Source organism: Triticum aestivum, chromosome 5B, assembly GCF_018294505.1.
Source record: "Triticum aestivum cultivar Chinese Spring chromosome 5B, IWGSC CS RefSeq v2.1, whole genome shotgun sequence".
Classification (NCBI taxonomy): Eukaryota; Viridiplantae; Streptophyta; class Magnoliopsida; order Poales; family Poaceae; genus Triticum; species Triticum aestivum.
Window position 1 is genome coordinate 383,326,002 of NC_057807.1, and position 19,711 is coordinate 383,345,712.

General features: G+C 42.9%; 2 protein-coding genes across 3 annotated transcripts; both read left to right on the forward strand.

The window, feature by feature from the left end:
- Positions 1-2,549: 2,549 nt before the first annotated feature.
- On the forward strand, positions 2,550-9,492 carry LOC123111970 (aldehyde dehydrogenase family 7 member A1). Its single transcript, XM_044532851.1, has 14 exons — positions 2,550-2,859; positions 2,956-3,042; positions 3,460-3,591; positions 4,744-4,816; positions 5,350-5,372; positions 5,445-5,508; positions 5,887-5,932; positions 6,498-6,678; positions 6,899-7,075; positions 7,181-7,345; positions 7,576-7,716; positions 7,834-7,931; positions 8,434-8,583; positions 9,257-9,492. The coding sequence occupies exons 1-14, from the start codon at positions 2,722-2,724 to the stop codon at positions 9,309-9,311; spliced, it is 1,530 nt and encodes a 509-aa protein (XP_044388786.1). The 5' UTR covers positions 2,550-2,721; the 3' UTR covers positions 9,312-9,492.
- A 1,339-nt stretch (positions 9,493-10,831) lies between these two features.
- Positions 10,832-18,128, forward strand: LOC123111971 (plant-specific TFIIB-related protein PTF2). Of its 2 annotated transcripts, none has more exons than XM_044532852.1 (3): positions 10,832-13,021; positions 13,127-15,086; positions 17,719-18,128. In XM_044532852.1, exon 1 carries the CDS (start codon positions 11,201-11,203, stop codon positions 12,545-12,547), a length of 1,347 nt encoding a protein of 448 aa, XP_044388787.1. In that variant the 5' UTR covers positions 10,832-11,200; the 3' UTR covers positions 12,548-13,021; positions 13,127-15,086; positions 17,719-18,128. The 2 variants fall into 2 exon arrangements, with proteins under 2 accessions (XP_044388787.1, XP_044388788.1); XM_044532853.1 differs by having other exon boundaries at positions 10,832-12,950.
- Positions 18,129-19,711: the final 1,583 nt, after the last annotated feature.

Here is a 19,711-nt window from a genome sequence, read left to right on the forward strand (position 1 = left end):
CTACATCCGAATCGCCAAGCTTGCCTTCCACGCCAAGGAGAGTCCCATCCGAACACGGGACGAAGTCTTCTGTCTTGTACCTTCATAGTCAAACAGTCCGGCCAAAGTATATAGTCCGGCCGTCTGGATACCCCCTTATCCAGGACTCCCTCAGTGGGAGCTATGGGGTGCGCGTGGTCACTAATGAGTGGCCGGCGCGCTAAATAGGATTGCCCTCTGTACGACTCCCGTAGTCTTAATATCTACCGGAAAAGGCGTCACCATGGGCCGGCCCAGCTCGCATAAAAAGGGCAGTTAGCCACCTAAAGCCTGAAATAGCGAGCAATTAACCGAGGAGTACTCCTTCGAGAGCCTCCCCAAGGGTCATTGGAGGTGGACTGGGAATGCGCCACTTGACGCGCTCTCAGCCGCCGCCACGTGTTGCGCTCTGGACGTTCCCTCCTGATTTTGTATTTGTTTTATTTTTCTGTACGCATTTTTGGCTTTTCTATTTGCCCTGATTTTTCTTAGGATTTGGACAAAAAAATCAATGTTTTTCATGAAAAATGCATTTCCCCCTTCTGCATGAGGCACAAATTTGCTTCCGCGAGAGGCACGGTCATGCCTCTTGGAAAAGAGAAAGAAAAAAAGGTTTTTTTTCGTTCCGCGAGATGCACCGCCGTGCCTCCTGGAAAAGAAAAAAACAAGTTTCTTTTTTTTCATTCCGGGAGAGATGTGATTTACTGCTCGTGGAGGCGCGTATTTGCTTCCGCGAGAGGCACGATCATGCCTCTCGAAAAGAAAAGAAAATGTGTTTTTTGTTCTGCGAGAGGCACAAATTTAATTCTCGTGGAGGCATGGATTTGCTTCCGCGAGAGGCATGACTGTGCCTCCAGGAAAGGGAAAAATTATGTGACTCTTCGGAAAGGGAAAAACGTGCTTGCAATTCGTGTTTTTTCATGAAAAAGAAAGTTCGCTGAAACCTATCAACATGTGATCTAATTTTGAAGATCTCAAGGCGATGAATCCAATGATGACACGGTTGGAGATTTGGACGCACGGTTTAACAGGTAAAACGTTTTGAATAAATGAATATACGAAAAAACTCACAGATTGCGAGAAGTGACGCACATGTAGTGCATCACTTGTCGCAACATGACAAAATGGAAGTGATCTTTGAAATAAATACTCCTTAACTAATTAGTGATTTTGCTTGCAAGCTGCAAATTTCAGGCCCAGCATTGGAAACACCTCGGCACTGAACCGGCCCACTTGTTAGCGCATAGAAAACTGGCAATTCATATTTCCGTCAGCAACAACAGAAAAAGGAACATTAAAAAAAAAGAGAACGCATGAAGGGATTGTGGACTGGCTGTCTGTATACACTAGTATGGAGTGTGGATTCTGCCTTTTTCCCCACTCGCCCGAACTAAGAATAATATGACAGTTGCAGCGTGTTTTCCATGCTTCGATCTGCGCAGAACTTCAAGCTTTAGATAGTTATTATACTGTCTCACTTGTTCTCAGACCATATTCTTTTTCTTTTTTTGAAACAAGACCATATTCTTTTTCATTTTTCAAAACGAAAGAGAGAAGGATCGTTTCCAGAGGAGAGAAGATTAATTTATCTTTGAGGCGCTCACTGCTCAGAGAGGCGGCCGGAGACGTCTCTCCGACGTGGAGCCCGTGCGTTCCTTCCTATCTTGAGAGAGGCCAAGCTAAGCACGGATCACGGAAGGCGACGGACAAACAGTACCAGCAAAAGCCGGAGTACACGCCGTTGCTTGTGAGCTGTGATCACACTGATGAGTCACCTGTCGTTTTCGAACCTGCCTAGTACTACTCCTATTGGCTTCGTGGCATGTGACAGGGATCGATCCATGATATCCTACGGAGCAGTGCTGGGTTTTCACACACGTGGATGGTGGTTCCCTCGATAAAGCTTGGGCAAATCACTTTCCGAAGAACACTATACTAACAGAAGTTGCGATGGAAAGATGAGCCATTCTTTGCGCGCTCCGATGCGCGGTGGTTATCTTGTAGACCATCACACTTGCTTGCTACTTCCACCTTCCGCTCATATTTTATTAATCATATATCTTTTGAGTACAAATCCAATGATATATCTTTTGTAGCATATGACTCGCTTCAGTGCTTGTAGTCGTCGCTAGGTGGTCAACGGATCTGGATGCAATTTTTATTATTTTTAGTGTTCGTTGTACTACCATGATTGAAAATGAATAGATTGGAAGTATTTCCTATTTCTTTCTACCCCATAATTTTCTTCATATTGGTTTTATATTATCGGCGCAAGCGCTTAGCCTAATTCATTTCTTACAAGGTCATATAAGGATTGAATATTGTCTCAAAAAAAATAAGGATTGAATACCAACACTTTTTTTTATTTCTTTTAGTGGAATCCTTTTTTATTCTAACAAGGGAGAAAAAAACTTGTTGACGTGCAAAGCTGAAAAGTTAAAAACCTTTTCGTCTTCAGTGATCAACCTCACGCTCTCGGTTTCCTTTCGTCTCGTCCCGTTCCGCCGTCCCGTGCCGGACCGCCCCACCCACCACGCTCCCTCCCGGAGCAGTTCACAGTCTCCACTCCACCTCCCACCTATAAATTTCCTCATCGCCGCCCTTCCTCGTCCCGTCCTCACTCCTCCCCTTCCGCAATCCCCTCGCTTCGTACGGCGAAGCAGCCAGAGCCAGAGCCCACCTTCCAGAATCAACCCGCCCGCCATGGCGAGCTTCGCGAGGCAGGAGCACCAGTTCCTCGCCGAGCTCGGCCTCGCGCCGCGCAACCCGGGCTCCTTCGCCTGCGGCGCCTGGGGCGGCTCGGGCCCCGTCGTCACCACCACCAACCCTAGCAACAACGAGGTGCCTCTCCGATCCGCTCGATTTCGTCTGGATTTTGGGGACCCCGGACGCGCTCTTGGCGGATTTTGAGGGATTTTTTGTGGGTTTGTTTTTCAGGTCATTGCTGAGGTCGTTGAGGCGTCCATGGACGACTACGAGAAGGGCATGAGCGCCTGCTTCGACGCCGCCAAGACATGGATGGCTGTAAGTTCCACGGATCGAAATGCCCTCTAGCTTCGCAGCAATTTGGCCCCCATGATGATGTGATAGTACTATGCTGTTGCTGCGCTTTCCCTGTTGACTCGAGAACAGGAGAATGCAGCATAATATGCGAATTTGCGAGCTAATCAAGTGTCACTACTAAAATGCTAAGACAATAGAGTATGCCATTTGATTTCACACTGCTATTTCAGAGGCCATCCAATTGTTTGGATTTATCACTGTTTTACTAAATGCCTACTTATGTACTAAAGGTTAGCAGTGCTGTGACCATGTGAAGTCCCATACTTTCATGGAGCATTTCTGACTTTTTTGTTTTTGTTTTTGTCTTGTCTATCAAGTAATTCAGTGATATTATTATGTTAATAAATTTGTACTTATACGATATACCAACATGTCCAGATTCCGGCTCCAAAACGAGGAGAAATTGTTAGGCAGATTGGTGATGCACTGAGAGCAAAGCTTCATCACCTTGGCAGACTTCTGTCACTTGAAATGGGGAAAATTCTCCCTGAAGGAATTGGGGAGGTTCAGGTAAAAAAAGATGAATACCTTGGAATTAGGCGCACAAATTTAAGATAGAGAGTTCTTGAAACAAGGTGGTGGGGGGTTTCAGATACGTAGGAAGTAAGAACCACCCACACCTCCTACTATCGGAGCTAGGCTCAATTCCTAACGAGGTTCAGGTTGGAGCATAATTGCTGCTAGGCCATCAATAGAAGCCTCAGATGACTCTGTTTCAGAACACATGTTTATGTTCCTGTTTAGGAAAATAGTTACTTATTACTCCCTAACAACTGCATTATCATTATGGTACCATTGCATTGTCTGCTGAAAAAGGCAACCTAGCCAATTAGTACGACATGCCCATGATATGAAGCAGTATCGGAACAAGGATTGGTTTCTTGTTGCTATCTTTCTTCGTCTCTAGATTAATCAACCTTGTGCCAAACTGCCAACACACTATGTTCCCTAAGGTTGTATCTTCTAATTGAGACAGTGAATGGTCACATTAGCATAAATGCGATGTACTGTTGATCTATGTTTTCAAGGCGCCCAGGCGCTTTAAGGCGCTGGGGGGGCGCCTCAACGCCTAGGCGCTCAAAGCGCGAGGCGAGGCGACGCCTTAGACACTTATTATTAGGCGGTAGGGGTACTAATATGGCGGAGGAGCTTGGCTGGAGAGGGGGAGGACCGGCGGAGATGGATCTTGGCCGGAGAGGGGAAGGGCCTGTGGAGGAGGAGCTTGGCCGGACAGGGGGAGGCCGGCGGCGTGAGAGGAGAGAGCTCCTCTCTCTTTTCCCCTCGATTTGGAGTCACGGGTGTGTTCCCCTCTCTCTCCTGCCTCTGTTTACCCCCTCTCTCCCGCCCAATTTCTCTTCCCTCCCGCCAATTCCTCTTTCTGGCGCGCGCCAGCTGCTGGTTCCCGCTCAACCTGCCCACGCATGTCCAGGGCGTCCAAAATCAACTAAAGCGGCGCCTTATCCGCCTAGGCGACGCCTTGGACGCCTCAACAGCAGAAGGCGGACGCCTTAGACAGAAAACTAAGGCGACGACGACGCCTTGACGTCCCCGAGCGCTCTGACGCCTAAGCGTCGCCTAGGCGACGCCTAGGCGACGCCTTGAAAACATAGCTGTTGATTTCCCACTCTGCACATTATGTCATCAACCCAACAATTTTTGCAGGAAATTATTGACATGTGTGATTATGCCGTGGGGCTAAGTCGTCAGCTAAATGGATCCATCATACCATCTGAACGTAAGACCATTTTCTTTTCATCATATCATATTCTGATGATAGGTTTAAAGCCAGGATGCAACATCATCAGTAATGAGATGTGCCCTTTTTTGACCATATTGGTTGCAACTGGATGAGAGAAATTAAAGGATTTTTGTATTTCGTACTATATCTCTAATAATGTATCTGCCTAAGTTGTCGGATGGGAAAAAAGTATTTCAGCTGGAATCAGTGAGTGATGGACTTGTTAATCTGGATTGCTGTTTTGTACAAGCTTATGTGCCCTGACATGTTGCATTACATTCTGTATGATATTCACACAGTAAAGGATTATGGTAAAATATTCAGTGATTCACTCCATTGGACAAGGTTTTAGAGAAACCTGACAAATTTTCAGCATTGCCTCTGATCTTTTATAGAAAAGCTTGTGTACTGGTTGGGTTGTCTATTTAGAGAAATCTTTCTTTGCCAATATATACTGTAAATGCACCAGTGCACACAGTTTGAAAAGAACATTGAAAGTTTGCTAATGCTGCCTTCTGTATTCTTTGCAGGCCCAAACCATATGATGATGGAGGTAAGTGAAACCAGTATCACATTCTCAGGTACCATCATTGAACATGCTAATGATTAATCCTTATCCGAATAGGTCTGGAATCCTCTTGGAGTTGTTGGTGTCATCACAGCATTCAATTTCCCTTGCGCCGTGCTCGGTAAGCTGACCATTTAGATAATTCTTGTATTGCACCCTTTTGGAATGTGACTACAATGTTAATCCATGTAGTTTACTGTAATTACACGTGGTGATTACATGCTCTTGTTGTCTAGAATGTATAGCCGACGAGAGTTCAACAATTGAAAGTTAACTTGTACAATTCATCTTGTACCTGCACCCGCTAATGGTTATTGTTCTAATCTTCAATGTGACAATTTACCTGTTTACTATACTGCTATAAACAATTCATGTAGGTCGTACTTATTACACATTTTCAAACGTTATGTTGCTCTCAACCTTTACTATGTCAGTTTCACTTAATTTGTTTAATACTGCCAGGAAATTATGGTTAAGTCTTCTTTTTGTGATGTTTTAGGTTGGAATGCTTGCATTGCTTTGGTCTGCGGCAACTGTGTTGTCTGGTAAGAATAGTGTACTTTTAATACTGTTCCTCATTCATGTTGATAACTGATTTACTTGGCTTACATGATGTCAGGTGTTGTATCTTTTGAATTTATCTTAACTTTATATAGTTTGTTATATGTAAAACATCAGTAGAAGCCCATGCTACCTTGGCATGTATCCAGTATCCTCTTGCATTCATTGTTGTGACTTGTCCTAGTTGTCTGCTTCATAGAATGGAAACATAGTCTTGCTCTGGATAAACTGATCACGTTATTTGTGGCAAATGCAACTTGTGACATGCTTATAGGTTTGTTGTGGATGTAGGAAAAAATTGGCAGAGGGGCTGAAAGATAAATAGTTATAATTGGCAGAAAAAGGGTGAATCTGGGTTCTTCAGTATGTTTATCAATAGATTAATGATATGCTGATGCAAGAACGCTAAAAAAATGCTAAACTGAATATTGTTTGTTTGTTCAGTACATCGCAGATCTTGGTTTTATTTTCTTTCAGTGCTAGCATGTTCTGTCAATATCACAAAGACTGGCACAGTTTTTTTGTGTAATTATGTTCCAATTATTACAGGAAGGGTGCTCCAACTACTCCATTGATCACTATTGCAATGACTAAAATAGTGGCTAGTGTATTTGAGAAGAACAACTTGCCAAGTGCAATCTTCACAGCTTTTTGTGGGGGTGCTGAAATTGGCCAAGCAATTGCTCTTGACACAAGGATACCTTTGGTTTCATTCACAGGAAGTACAAAGGTATTGAACATCTGTAGACCTCTACATCTTGTTTCCTAGATTTTGCTGCTGGTATGGAAGGCAGTATCAGAATGCCCTGATGTAAATCCATTTTGATCTTGCAATCTCAGTAGATTTCCTGCACTGGTATTTTGTGTATGCTGTTTGAAGTCCATTTTCCTGTTGGAAGCCCTTGGAGCACTTGCTATGTATTATTTGAAACAATGATTATTCAATGCAGGTTGGTCAAATGGTTCAGCAACAGGTTAGCGCGAGATTTGGTAAATGCCTTCTTGAACTTAGTGGGAACAATGCCATTATTGTCATGGATGATGCAGACATTCCACTAGCTGTGCGGTCTGTTTTGTTTGCTGCTGTTGGCACAGCAGGACAACGATGCACTACATGTCGTAGGCTGGTATGATAAAAACAACATTTCTTTATTTGTCCCATGGTAGTTATTTGAGTGGTCTAAGTGCATTTTCTTAATACAGTTTCTTCTTTTTGACAACTCTCAATACAGCTTCTTCATGAAAGCATATATCAAACATTTCTTGATCAACTTGTTGAGGTTTACAAACAAGTCCGTATCGGGGACCCTATGGAAAAGGGCACCTTGCTGGGACCACTGCACACTACTGCATCTAAAGAAAGCTTTTTGAAAGGCATCCAAAATATCAGATCCCAGGTGAAAATTTATATAGTTCTTATTGGTGCAGCAACAGTGTTTCTACAGTATTATTAATCTCTCAGTAGCAAAATCTATTACTCCCTCCGTCCCATAATGTAAGACGTTTTTTGACACTATACTAGTGTTAAAAAGCGTCTTACATTATGGGACGGAGTAGTAGAAAAGATCATTTATTATTTAACATGAAGTTCTAATAATCTAATTTGACTGCATGCTAAATCATTCAGGGAGGAAAAATCCTTCTAGGAGGATCTGCTATTGAATCAGAAGGGAACTTTGTTCAACCAACAATTGTGGAAATTTCACCTTCTGCGCCAGTTGTGAGGGAAGAATTGTTTGGTCCTGTCCTTTATGCCATGAAATTTCAGGTAGTTAACAATCCAGATTTGTGTGTTATTCACCTGCTCTATATGGCATCGATCGTATGCCCTTGTTTTATACTATTGTCATAAGCATACATGTCCTGGTTATCAATTATCCTGTAGACCCTGAAGGAAGCAATTGAAATCAACAATTCTGTTCCTCAAGGATTGAGCAGTTCTATATTTACAAGGAAACCAGATGCTATTTTCAAGTGGATCGGGTAAGCTTTGGTTCCATAACCTAGAGAGCTGTACTGTTAGTTCTTTAGCATCATCTAGACATCTAGATGTCCATGCTGACAGTTGGTATGACTGCACTCTGATCTTACCTTTGGTGCACTGAAGGATGCTGATTTTTGTTTTCTAATGGTGTAACGCTGGATACTTTGTGTTCACCATTTTTCTGTCTATCAAATCAAACCATGATTAAGATTCAACTAGGTTTTTAGCATTTTCAGTATATTATATATACACGACGCATTATTTTCTGATTATTCATGTTCACTGACACTTCAAGAGTCATCTATTCAATTTCATGATACTCAATTGGTATGACTGCACTCTTGTCTTTTTTAGTTGATCATTCATGTTCATAACTCTATTGGAGCTATATGTGCTAGAAGTATATCTTTCGTAACTCATATTTTAAAACAATTGATCCACCTTACATCTGTTTGCACGTATAGACTAGTAGTGATTGTTCTTATTCTCCTTGCTATGCAGGCCTCATGGTAGTGATTGTGGTATAGTGAACGTAAATATACCCACTAATGGTGCTGAAATTGGTGGAGCTTTTGGTGGAGAAAAAGCAACCGGTGGTGGACGAGAAGCGGGAAGTGATTCCTGGAAGCAGTACATGAGGAGGGCCACTTGGTAAGTACGCATATCTTTCCTGGAAGCAGTACAAGCTGTAGATCACTCTACAACAGAGATGGATATGATACAACCATACTTACTTTTGCTTGCCTTGGACCAACTCTATGCTAGAATAATGCAACCAAGCCTCTAGTGAATGCACATGCTGATTGCCATCAGTTCCCAAGTTCTAGGCTAACAAAGTTGCATGAGATTCTAGTTTGTTATAACAAGCATATTATGCCTTGTTGGAGCATAGTGGACACAAACATAGGAACATCATTCATCATTGTGACTCTAGTACAAAACATCTTATATTTTGAAACAGAGGTAATAGTTATTATTGTTCTCTTCCTGTGGAGCTTGTGCAAGCCCGTAAAAGTGTAAAACTGAAGTTCCTATCTTGTTACTAGGGAAAATATTTTTACATAACCAAGCGCTAGTGACTGTTAGCTACCACCAGCAACCTTGTCTTATTTCGATTCTGAAATGGGACTTTTACCAAGCTTCTCATTGATTTGACAATGTAAATTCATTTTTTATTTGTATTTTGGACAGAAACAAGTGAAACCGATTGGTTACTATTGCTTTTTTGTTATAGTTTGACCTCAGCTGTCCAGTATGCTAAAGCTCATGTATCAAGGTTCTGCATTTGTTTTCATTTACTGATGTTGGTTACAAATATTTGCAGTACAATCAACTATGGAAGCGAGCTGCCTCTAGCACAGGGAATAAACTTTGGCTAGTTTGGTGCTGGAGGACTGCCAGTGAAACGTCGTGCTGCATCTTGGGGATAAGGTGTTGCCGTGTTGAGATATCTGCAGAGTGCAGCCATCATCTTCAGGAAATTCTCTATGTGTCGATCATTTGTACCCAAATTGCGACGCTGCTGCTGAGTACATATAATAAGAGATGTGTTGATTCTCATGTATGCATTGTTCATTCCTTTTTGACATGTTTAGCCATCTGTGCCCTAGTCTATTAATAAACTGGAAAGGTAGCATCTCCTCTAGTGAAAGCAACATTTTCCGCATGTTACCTTAGATCAGACCGGTCGGAATAAAAGGAGATGGTAGTGTTCAGGTTGGTGTGCAAAACGTTATAAATGTCCATCAACCTCTTAGTCCGATCTACGGGAAATTTGCTTGTAGGGTCCTTTTGGTTTAAAAAAATGAACATGTCAAATTTCCTATGTTACGCTATGATTAAATAGGATTGATTCCTAGCAAGAGGCTAGACCATTTTGATAAAATAATTACACCACAATTAGGGTTATCATTACTTCCATTTTGATAAAATAAAATACTTATGGCTCCATGCTCTCCTCGAGGTGCGCTTACTCCGTGCTCTCCTTCGACCACGAGATTGATCTCAACGCGGGGCACATCTGGTACAGGAAATTGCCATCGTAGGATGGAGTCGAACCCTGGAACTAACGCTAAATAAATGTGGTGCCAGCCGCTGCAACTAGGGACTGGTTTGTGTTAAATTACAGCGCCAAACTTGAAGTACTGTGTGCACGGGCAGATCTGTTTTTGAATCTTCCTTAAAAGAATTGAATAATGTTTTCTTGAACAAATTTCATAACTCAAAGAAACTTCTAAAAAATATTTTTTAAACGTGAACAATTATTTAAAACATGAATACAATTATGAAATTCCAAACATTTTTTTTTATGTTTGATAAAAATTAAATATATATTGAACATTCTGCAATATACGAAGAAAAAATTGTCACTGCACATTAAACATTTTTGTGATATGCATTGAACAATATTTAAAATGCACTGAAGATTTTTGTGATATATACATTGAGCATTTTGAGTAATATACGCTGAACAATTTTAAGTACACATTGAACAATTTTATGATATATACACTAAACAAAAGTTAAATACACATTGAACATTTTTGGTGATATACGATGAACAATTTTTGAATTGTGAATAAATCGTAAAAAACTGAACCAAATTTGAAAACTTTGAACAATTCTCCAAATCATGAAAAAAATAGGAATTAAAAAATGAAAACAAAGGATAAAAGTAAAAAAGAAAAATGATAAATGAAAGGAAAGGAAAAAATAGAAACAGAAACAGAAAAAGGAAGAAAAAAGAAAACAGGGCAAACTAAAAAACCGGAAAAACAAAAAACCAGGAAAAACCGGTTGAGAGAACCTTCTAGAAGGTTCCCAAAACCGGTTTGCCTGGAACTGCTCTAAAGCTCGAAGTGGGCCGACCCGTTTTGTGGTGCTCGCTCCAGCGCAGCACCTGGACGCTCGCGAGCGTCAAATAGGGATCGCCGTAGCTCTCGTACAGGCTCGTTCCACCAAGCGCCGCCGTGCCCTCGTCAACTCCGCCGCCCCCGCGCCCTCGTCAAGCCCCATCGCCGCACCCTCCTCAAGCGCCACCACCGCCGCGCCCTTGTCAAGCGACGCCGCCGCCGCGCCCTCGTCAAAGTCCGCCGCCGCACCCTCGTCAAGCGCCGTCGCTGCCGGCCTGGTCCAGCGCCGCCGCCGTCCTCGTTCGCCCGTGAACCAGTTGAGAGGGCAGCACTTCCTTTTGTCTGATTGAGAAGTAGCCAGGTTCGTAACAGCATCTGCGCCCTCCCTGCCGCGCCGGCCGCCGACCGCCCGCGCGATGGGTTCTAGGTGCTGGTCGTGCGGCGAGGGCTCGGTGTCGCCGGACCCGGGCTCGGGCGCGCTCGTCTGCACCTCCTGCGGCCTCCAACACGACGCCGGCGCCTCCGAGTTCTACAATCCGACCGCCTTCACCGAGGACGGCCAGGTTGATTTCCGCGCCGCCTCCCTCGTCCGCCACCTCTCCCAGTCCCCCTACCGCGAGCTCAAGCTTGCCGCCGCCTCCAACGTCATCACCTCCATGGCCGTCCAACTCGGCCTCTCGCCCACCCGCGCCGAGGAGATCCTCAGCATGGCCAAATCCGCCACCGCCGGGAACCTCGCCACCGCCGGCACCACCTTCCTCCCGGCCCTCGCCGCCGCCTGCTCCTTCCTCGTCGCGCGATCTCACCGCCTCCCTCTCTCCCTCGCCGAGGCCGCCGAGGCCGCGTCCTGCACCACGGTCGCGCTCGGTGACCTCGTATCCCGCATCGCCTCCCACCTCTCCCTTCCCCCCCTCCCCTCCTTCGACTACCAGGCTGCGCTCGAACGCGCCGTGCTCGGCTCGTACAAGCTCACCACCGCTGCGGGAGATGAGAAGACGAGAGCGATTCTCTCCCAAGCCAGATTTCTCCTCCGCTGCTCCTTCAAGTGGTCGCTCACCACCGGGCGGCACCCACTCCCACTTCTCGCCGGCCTGATTGCTTTCGCCGCAGAGCTGAACGGGGTCGCTGAGGTTTCTGTGGAAGACATTGCCCAGGAGATGTCGGCGGTCGTGCACACCAGCCGTCTCCGATACAAGGAGCTCGTTAAAGCGCTGGTGCATGTCGCGCAGAAGTTGCTTCCTTGGGGTGCCGACGTCAATGCCAGAAACCTGCTCCTGAACGCCCCAATGCTGCTCTGGCTCATGGAGATGCGGTCACAGTCCGACCCCTCGGAACTGTTTCTTGAGAGCTTTGCTCCGGACATCGCCGGCATTGTGCAGGTGTACTCATCTGTTGATGAGGACGAGTCCAAGTACCTCCAGATTGTTCCCCTGGATGTTGATGCTTTGGATTTCAAGAATTCTGGGAAAGAGGGCAAGGAATCAGGGGATTTGAAGATCTCAGAGGATTGCTTGTCAGATGCTTACCAGAATGTCTTAAAGAGGCTCTCTAAGCTAAAGGAACTTGGGAAGGTTGGGAAAGTTGCTAGCAGGAGGAAGCAGCGGAGGATAGGGCTGGAGCTGGAACCATGGATGGATTCGCTGGATGATCATCGGACCAAGCGCATGCCGCTTGAGGAGGTAGCAGATATTGACATTGGCTATGATGCACCTCCTCCGTCGTTTATTGCTGGATCTGCAGAAGCGGAGGAGAGCACGAATTGAAGCTGCTAAGTGTCGAATCGCTGCAATTAGGAAGGCTCCTGCTGCAGGCACTGCAAATGCAATTGATTCACTGGCTGTTCATGGAAATGAAGATGCTTGTCCACCACAAAAAAATAGCAGGAAGAAGCTGGGTCGAAAGAGACGAGATGGCAAGGATCATCATATCATGTATGGAGATCATCCAGCGGAGATGTCAGACGCTCCTGACTCTGAGAAGAAGAAACGTAAAAGAGACCCGTGTGATGGTATTGACTGGGAAGATTGCGTTATCGAACTCCTTTTATTACATGGTGCAAATGAGGCAGAGATTGAACAAGGCCAATACAGAAGACTGTTGGAGTTGCATGTCTTCAGTGCAATAAGTGGAGACAGATAAAAACCGTCGCCTTCTCCACTTATTACGGTGATAAACTCCCCCTTCTCCACTTATTGCATGGACGAAGGCGGAGTTGCATGTCTAAAGTATATGACCAAGTTAGTTGCATGTCTTTGTTGGGTGTATAATTGGATAAGAACTATAGTAGGATCTACACTTGATTTTCGTGTGTTGCTAAATGTCTAACTTGGTCATATACTCAGGATAGCCGCCTTCTTCCTCCAGGCTGGCAGTCACCTGTAGGCCAATGTGAAGGTGACGAGATACACAAGGGGTGGGAGAAGGACTGCAGGAGGACATGAAGATATGCGCTGGTTTAGATCCACCCGATTCATTCCAAGTTTTTGCAAGGTCCGCTTCTTATGGAAAATTTTGTTTCAATGAGCAGCCTAGCCAAATAATTACAATTATTCCTTTTAGTTAGATTTAGTATTAGCTAAATTATTTTCTTCTGTGACAATGAACAAACTGAGTATAATTTTATTTCTGCAAGGTTTTCACTCACTATGAGAAGCTACTCACACATGCATGACGCATGATATAGATGCATTCCTTATATTAATTTTCGATCTGTTAGCTTTGAGCCTTTGACTTGTCTTTTTCATACATCTGGAAATGTGCACTCCACAAGTGTGATTCGGAGGAGACTTGATGAGCTCACTCAGAGGGTTGGTATTGTTCAGGTCGGCTTCACTATTTTTCCTCTCGTCTTGTATGTTGCCTTTTATCTGTATAATGAACCTAGAATATAGGTATGTATTTTGTAGTACTTAATTTTTCAAAGTGATGACCAGTACCGTGAATCTTGACGGATACTGTATTTATTTGGTGATATACTTTAGCCCAGATTATTGGATTTTTGTTCAGATATACTCCCTCTGTTCCGAATTACTTGTCTCGGATATGGATGTATCTAGAACTAACATACATCTAGATACATCCATTTCTACGACAAGTAATTCCGAACGGAGGGAGTAGTTTCAACAAGTGAATCTTGAGTTGTTTGTGTTGCAGCAGATACTTCTATATTTTTATTGACTAAAATTAATGCCCATTTGTGATCATGCGAATATTCTGAACTAGAACTTTAGTACAACCCTTCATTTTATTTAAACTTGGCAAGACAAGTTATTTTAATTATCTTGAAGTTGCCTCCCAGGTGATTATTCAATGCATGTTGGAACAAGCTTTATCATGACCCATCAAGCACTATGAACTGATCTGGCTTCTGTCCATATTTTTTGAGACAATTAGTGTGAGACTCATATCTAATTCCATCAAATACATAGCTGACAAGTATCACCAGCTAAATTGACACACTTCACTGAAGATACATGTCACTTGAGGTTTGCATGGGGTACAGGTTACAATATCTTCCCTTTAGGGCCACTCCATGAGTCCTCTGCCCACACTACTAGCCCATTATACCAAGCCGATGGGCATCAAGCACACGCGCGTGGGGTGGATGTTCATCATGAGCGACGGACAGCGTCAATCGCATTCAAACGCAAGGTGGAACCGTCTTTCTCTCACCGTACATCTACTGTGAGAGCCACCTCTCAACACCGTCCAGCGCATATATATAACCCGTCTCGCATACTATGTGCAGCTATATGCCTTGTGTCATGTATAGTATAATTCGCACTGCTGTGCTTTACTTTTGAACCAGTTAATCTATATGTAATGCAGCACCTAACCAATGTATCGCTAGGTTATGAGGGAGTGACTACAATAGAAAACGCGCTTGTGGTACAAAAATAGAAAAAAAAACGTCCTGGAGCGTCGGATCCAACATGGATGGCCCATATTCTAGTGAGGGATCTGTGCGCTCATCTTTGTAAAATAGTCCCTCATTTCCAATTATTTTGCTCCCGATCTCCTCTTATTTTCTACCGGTCATCTCCTTCCAAATCGAGCCGCGGCGGCTGAGGTCCAACAAATCCCCAACCCTAATGGCTTGCCAATGGCGACGGCGGTGTAGATCCTGTACCTAGATGGGCGACCTTGGCTACTGGAGGAAGCTTTCCATTTCTGCCCCTAGATGTACCTAGCTGGGCGACCTTGGCTACTGGAGGAATCTTGGTCGTCTTGTCGCCGGTGGTCGGGCTGCACGGGCGGACCTCTCCTGTGCTGCGCCGCGACGCTGTCCGAGCCAATCTCCAGGTACAGTTCCCCAAACGCCGAGGAGATCGATCTACCATTTGTCTTACCCCATTGCAATCGACAAGATCTGGAGGTACTGTATTCGGCGGCTCATACTGCTCTAGCGCTACAGATTTGCAGGCATCATTGCCACTGCAACAAACCGAACTCCCTGTATGTATGTCCCAGTAGCTCAACTCAACAAGGCTTCCCCCTCCCAGATTTGTCACATAAGAATCAGCCAGATGACCCTTTTTCTTGTTCAATCGTACTAGTAGAAGGCACGGGCAACTCACGTTTTCTGCCCTCGCTCACCTTTTTTTTGAAAAGATATGGCTTATTCAGACGTTGCCAACGTTGCATACTACAATTCTTTTCAGTGTTATAAATTCCTGTTGAAGATGTACAAAACTTTATTGTCCAGTCCGTTGGAAGTTCAGTGTAGATACTATTTTTTTGGGGGTGCAGATGCAATTGATTTGTGAAAGGTACTAGTTGTTTACCCGTTGATTTGTGAGGGTTAATTATAGCCCGATCCTCCAGAGCAGTGAAGTTCAGAATAGCCACAACAGATCTTAAATAGCAGACTTTTGCACAAGAACAAACCCATTGATATTGTGAGTTGGCGCATTTGGAGCCGCGAGGATTCCAGAAAAGTCATGCAGTCGTTTTGGCACGTGTCCGTACAGAGCGAATCCCATAAATGTCAGCCGTTGGATCACTTGGGTTGCATACTGGCAGACGATGGATATTCATCTTCTGGAACAAACCAATGGTGTATAATTGCTCCCAAGTCTTGGTGGATAGCTAATCAAAATTCAAGTATTTGTGTACTATAGACTATAGTAGTAGAAGATAAGAATCTTGAACTCTGGTGGCCGCCTTATTAAGCATGATCCATTATATGAAATTGTAGAAAACGTTATTACTAACCCATTATAGTTGTTGCAGTAAGAAAATCACACTTGAGTATTTTCTGGAGACCCCTCGTACATGTGATGGAATGTAGATGAAAAGAGCATCAAAACTAATAGACTGTAGTATCATTTTTGCGAATAAAAGATCATTCAGTGGGTAACTATCTTCCAATTGGATATATAGGTGTTTTTTGTTATTCCCAGTCAGCTTGCTATATTTTGCTTGGACTAGATTTTCGACCAATTTGATATTGTGAAACTTCGTTGACTTTGCTGGAACTGTACATGAGAACGAACTAATCTCATCTACCTATTAAAATACTTGAAAGTTAAGTGCTTGTCAGCACAAGACTGGAATTTATTACACACTTGCAATATGTACCACTTCACTGGTTTTTGAAAGTTTACAATCTATTTGTCCAGTAATGGCACTGAAACCAAAAATCATGCTAGTTTTGCTGTAGTGAAACTATTGTGTTAGCTCTTTGCTCTTCCCCATTCAGTTGTAATAACACGTTGGATGTAAAAAATACTGCAACTTTGTTACCTTTTGTATGTAAAAATAAGTCTGCTTGTGTGCATCTCTTTAATTTGCAACCTTAACTTTGCAGTCTTGTAATTGAGCTGATGTCTCATTTTGTTATATCAAGGTGACTAAACAATCAGCTATTTAGATTTTGGCGTAGAACACAATGTCTGGTTTGGGTATGCTGGATAGATCGCAGCTCGTCAACTACTAAGCTCGCCCCCGCCGTTCTGTTGGTTCATATCGATCTGAAATGGAGGGAAGTAGTGCAATGTCACCTTTAGGAGAGCACATAGTTCCAAACATCGCAAACTGTGTACCAACACTATCAGGTGAAAACACACGGTCCAAAAAGGCCAATGCTAGTCATAAAACTCCATTTAAAAAAAAAATTGTGATGCTCAAATGCTAGTCATAAAACTCCATTTAAAAAAATTCTTTGTTTACACTATTAATCCCCATTATAGAATAGTCATAAACTCTATTTAAAAAAATTTAAAACCATTTCTTTCTCCTTACTATGTATGCTTTGTTATGTAGATGTAGGAAACTATTACGTTGTTGTGTACTCCCTTCGTTTTTAAATATAAGCCCTTTTAGAGATTTATAAATACGGACTACATACAGATGTATATAGACATATTTTAGAGTGTTGATTCACTCATTTTGCTCCGTATGTAGTCCATAATGAAATCTCTAAAAGGTCTTATATTGAGGAATGGAGGGAGTATATTGGAGTAAGAGTGAAATGGGACCTCATCAAACATACCACTCTTCATTGAACATCCTGATCAAGTGACCGAGCTAGTTTGTTAGTACAAATTGTCTGTTTTTTGACCCTTACAGAAATGAATCACCCCTAAATAGATATAATGTTCGTTCTAGATAGTAACAATACCCAAATGATTTAGCTGGTTATATTGCATTCGAATCATCTTTCCACTCACATATTCGAGAAAACGTTGTAGGAAATTTCATCCCCCCCTATGGCAGAAATTATACCTGATCAAATTGTTATTCAAGTTTAGTGATGATATTAAGTAAAGTGTAGAAATGACTATATGCAGTGTACAGTTCTCTTCCTGCTAGTGAAATGGTATTTTTACTCATTAGATTAGCTCAGGAGCAAATATTTGAAGTATGGATGTGTGAGACTTACACGGTCTTGTGCTCAAACTGATTCAGACTTTGTTTGGTGTCATCTTTCCAGCACATAAGCCTCGATGAGCAAGAAGCACCAACACCGAAGATGCTCATGTCCAAGTGGCCAGATTACGAGGAGAGAGCAAGACTTGCTTGATGCCAAAACCCCTGTAACTGAGTGGTCTGTCCACTCTGCTTTGCATTGAGTTTTTATCAGAGTTGTAGATCATGGACCAATGGACCAATCCTTGCCGAGAATTGAAATCAGAATTATGTAATTCTGCATATGGTAGTTGTTAACCTGCTTTATGCATGTTTCTACTGATTAATTCTGCTTGTAATAAGCGTAGATTATTGCTGGATCTTGGTTGCTTCGCTTCCTGCCATGCTTTTGCTATTGGAAAGAATTATTGTGTTCCTGCATATAAGAGCTACTGTGTTTGGATGATGGATATTTAATTTTTTTTGGTTGATGCATGTTTCTACTTGAGCCACTTTTGTTCATTTGGTTACAAATTTTGCGTGGGATGGTCCAGTTTGACATATACTTGAATGAGATGGCTTAAATTTCATGTGTATAAAAATATTATGATATATATTGACAATTTTTTACGGGTCAACAGTTTCATTTTTCTTGGGTAATCAGTGATCTAGTAGAAGCCATTATTGTACTTAAGTATACATGAAATAGATATGTGCAAAGATGGGGCAACGTTGAGAGGATTTGAAAACTAGTCTTATTTACTAAGGACAAACCATTGAATATGAGAAAGTAGAGGTCATTATTGTAAAAGTTATGTTTCATATGTACACATTATCGGGGGGGATTTCATAAAATGTCCATTAAGTGGCCTGTGATGTGTCGGCTAGAATATGGGCCATCCATGTTGCCTTGTTTAATTTTCAATCTGGAAGAATTCAGTAAGCTGTCAAAGCTTATTTTACCAAACTAAGGTAGTTTAATTTGTCTGAATCATCTCTTTGCAGGATGAATGATTTAGTTTCTTCCCCATCATGTTTTGCTCCAAATAAAAGCTATGAAAGGACTCCAGCAAAATGTACTATAACCGTCAAATCAAAAGAGCTAGATGCATACTAGTTCAGAAGCTTTGCATCCACAATACTCACGTCCTCAGATTTATCCAATCCATTCACACCAGTAAGTCAAAATAAATACTCCCTCCAATCCATATTACTTGTCGTAGCATAAGTTGTACTAAAGCTACTGCGACAAGTAATATGCTACGACAAGTAATATGAATCAGAGGGTATAGAATATTCAACATTCACAACGCCAAACATCCATGTACTACATCACAAAGGCACAAGGCTTGCACCATTGAAGAGCAAGAAAATTCAGTACAACTATAACATGGGAAGAGATGTTGGCAACGCCACAAAAACAAGCATCTAGGTGAAGCAGATCCTTCTGCAAGTGTGAGGACACTTTCATGCATTGGCATCGGCGACCGGCTCGCCCAACTCCTCTAGGGCATCTCCCTGCAGCGTCAGGAGATGGTGCGGCGCAGCTCCATGGGGCAGTGTCAGTGGCAGCATCATTCCCTGTGGCGGCGCCGACAGATGCAGAGTAGAAATGAACAGTCACATGCATCCTATAATGTAGGGACAAGGGCAATCCCGTTATAGAAGAAAAAAAAACCCAAATTATTTCTCTTGTTTGTAGAAATTCATAAGAATTCTACGGGATAGGATTCCTATAGAAAAATTTCCTTATACCCCTTTGGTTTGTAGCAATGGATTTCTATTCCTATGTAGGTTGGTTCCCATCCCTCACATTTCAACGCAAAGAAAAAAAAATACCTCCGACCTAATTGAAAAGTTCTTATCCTGTAAAATAATTGACATCTCTTTATAAGAATTGAGGTACATGCCATCTCATTTTCTATGACTATCCTATTCATACTATTCATATGATATCCCTATCCTATGAACCAAAGGAGACCTAAGAGGAGGAGGGTTATCGGCAAAACAGACTAAGTGGATGGTTAGCAATCTTGCATGTGATCTATCACCGTCCATTACCAATCCAATATGTAGCA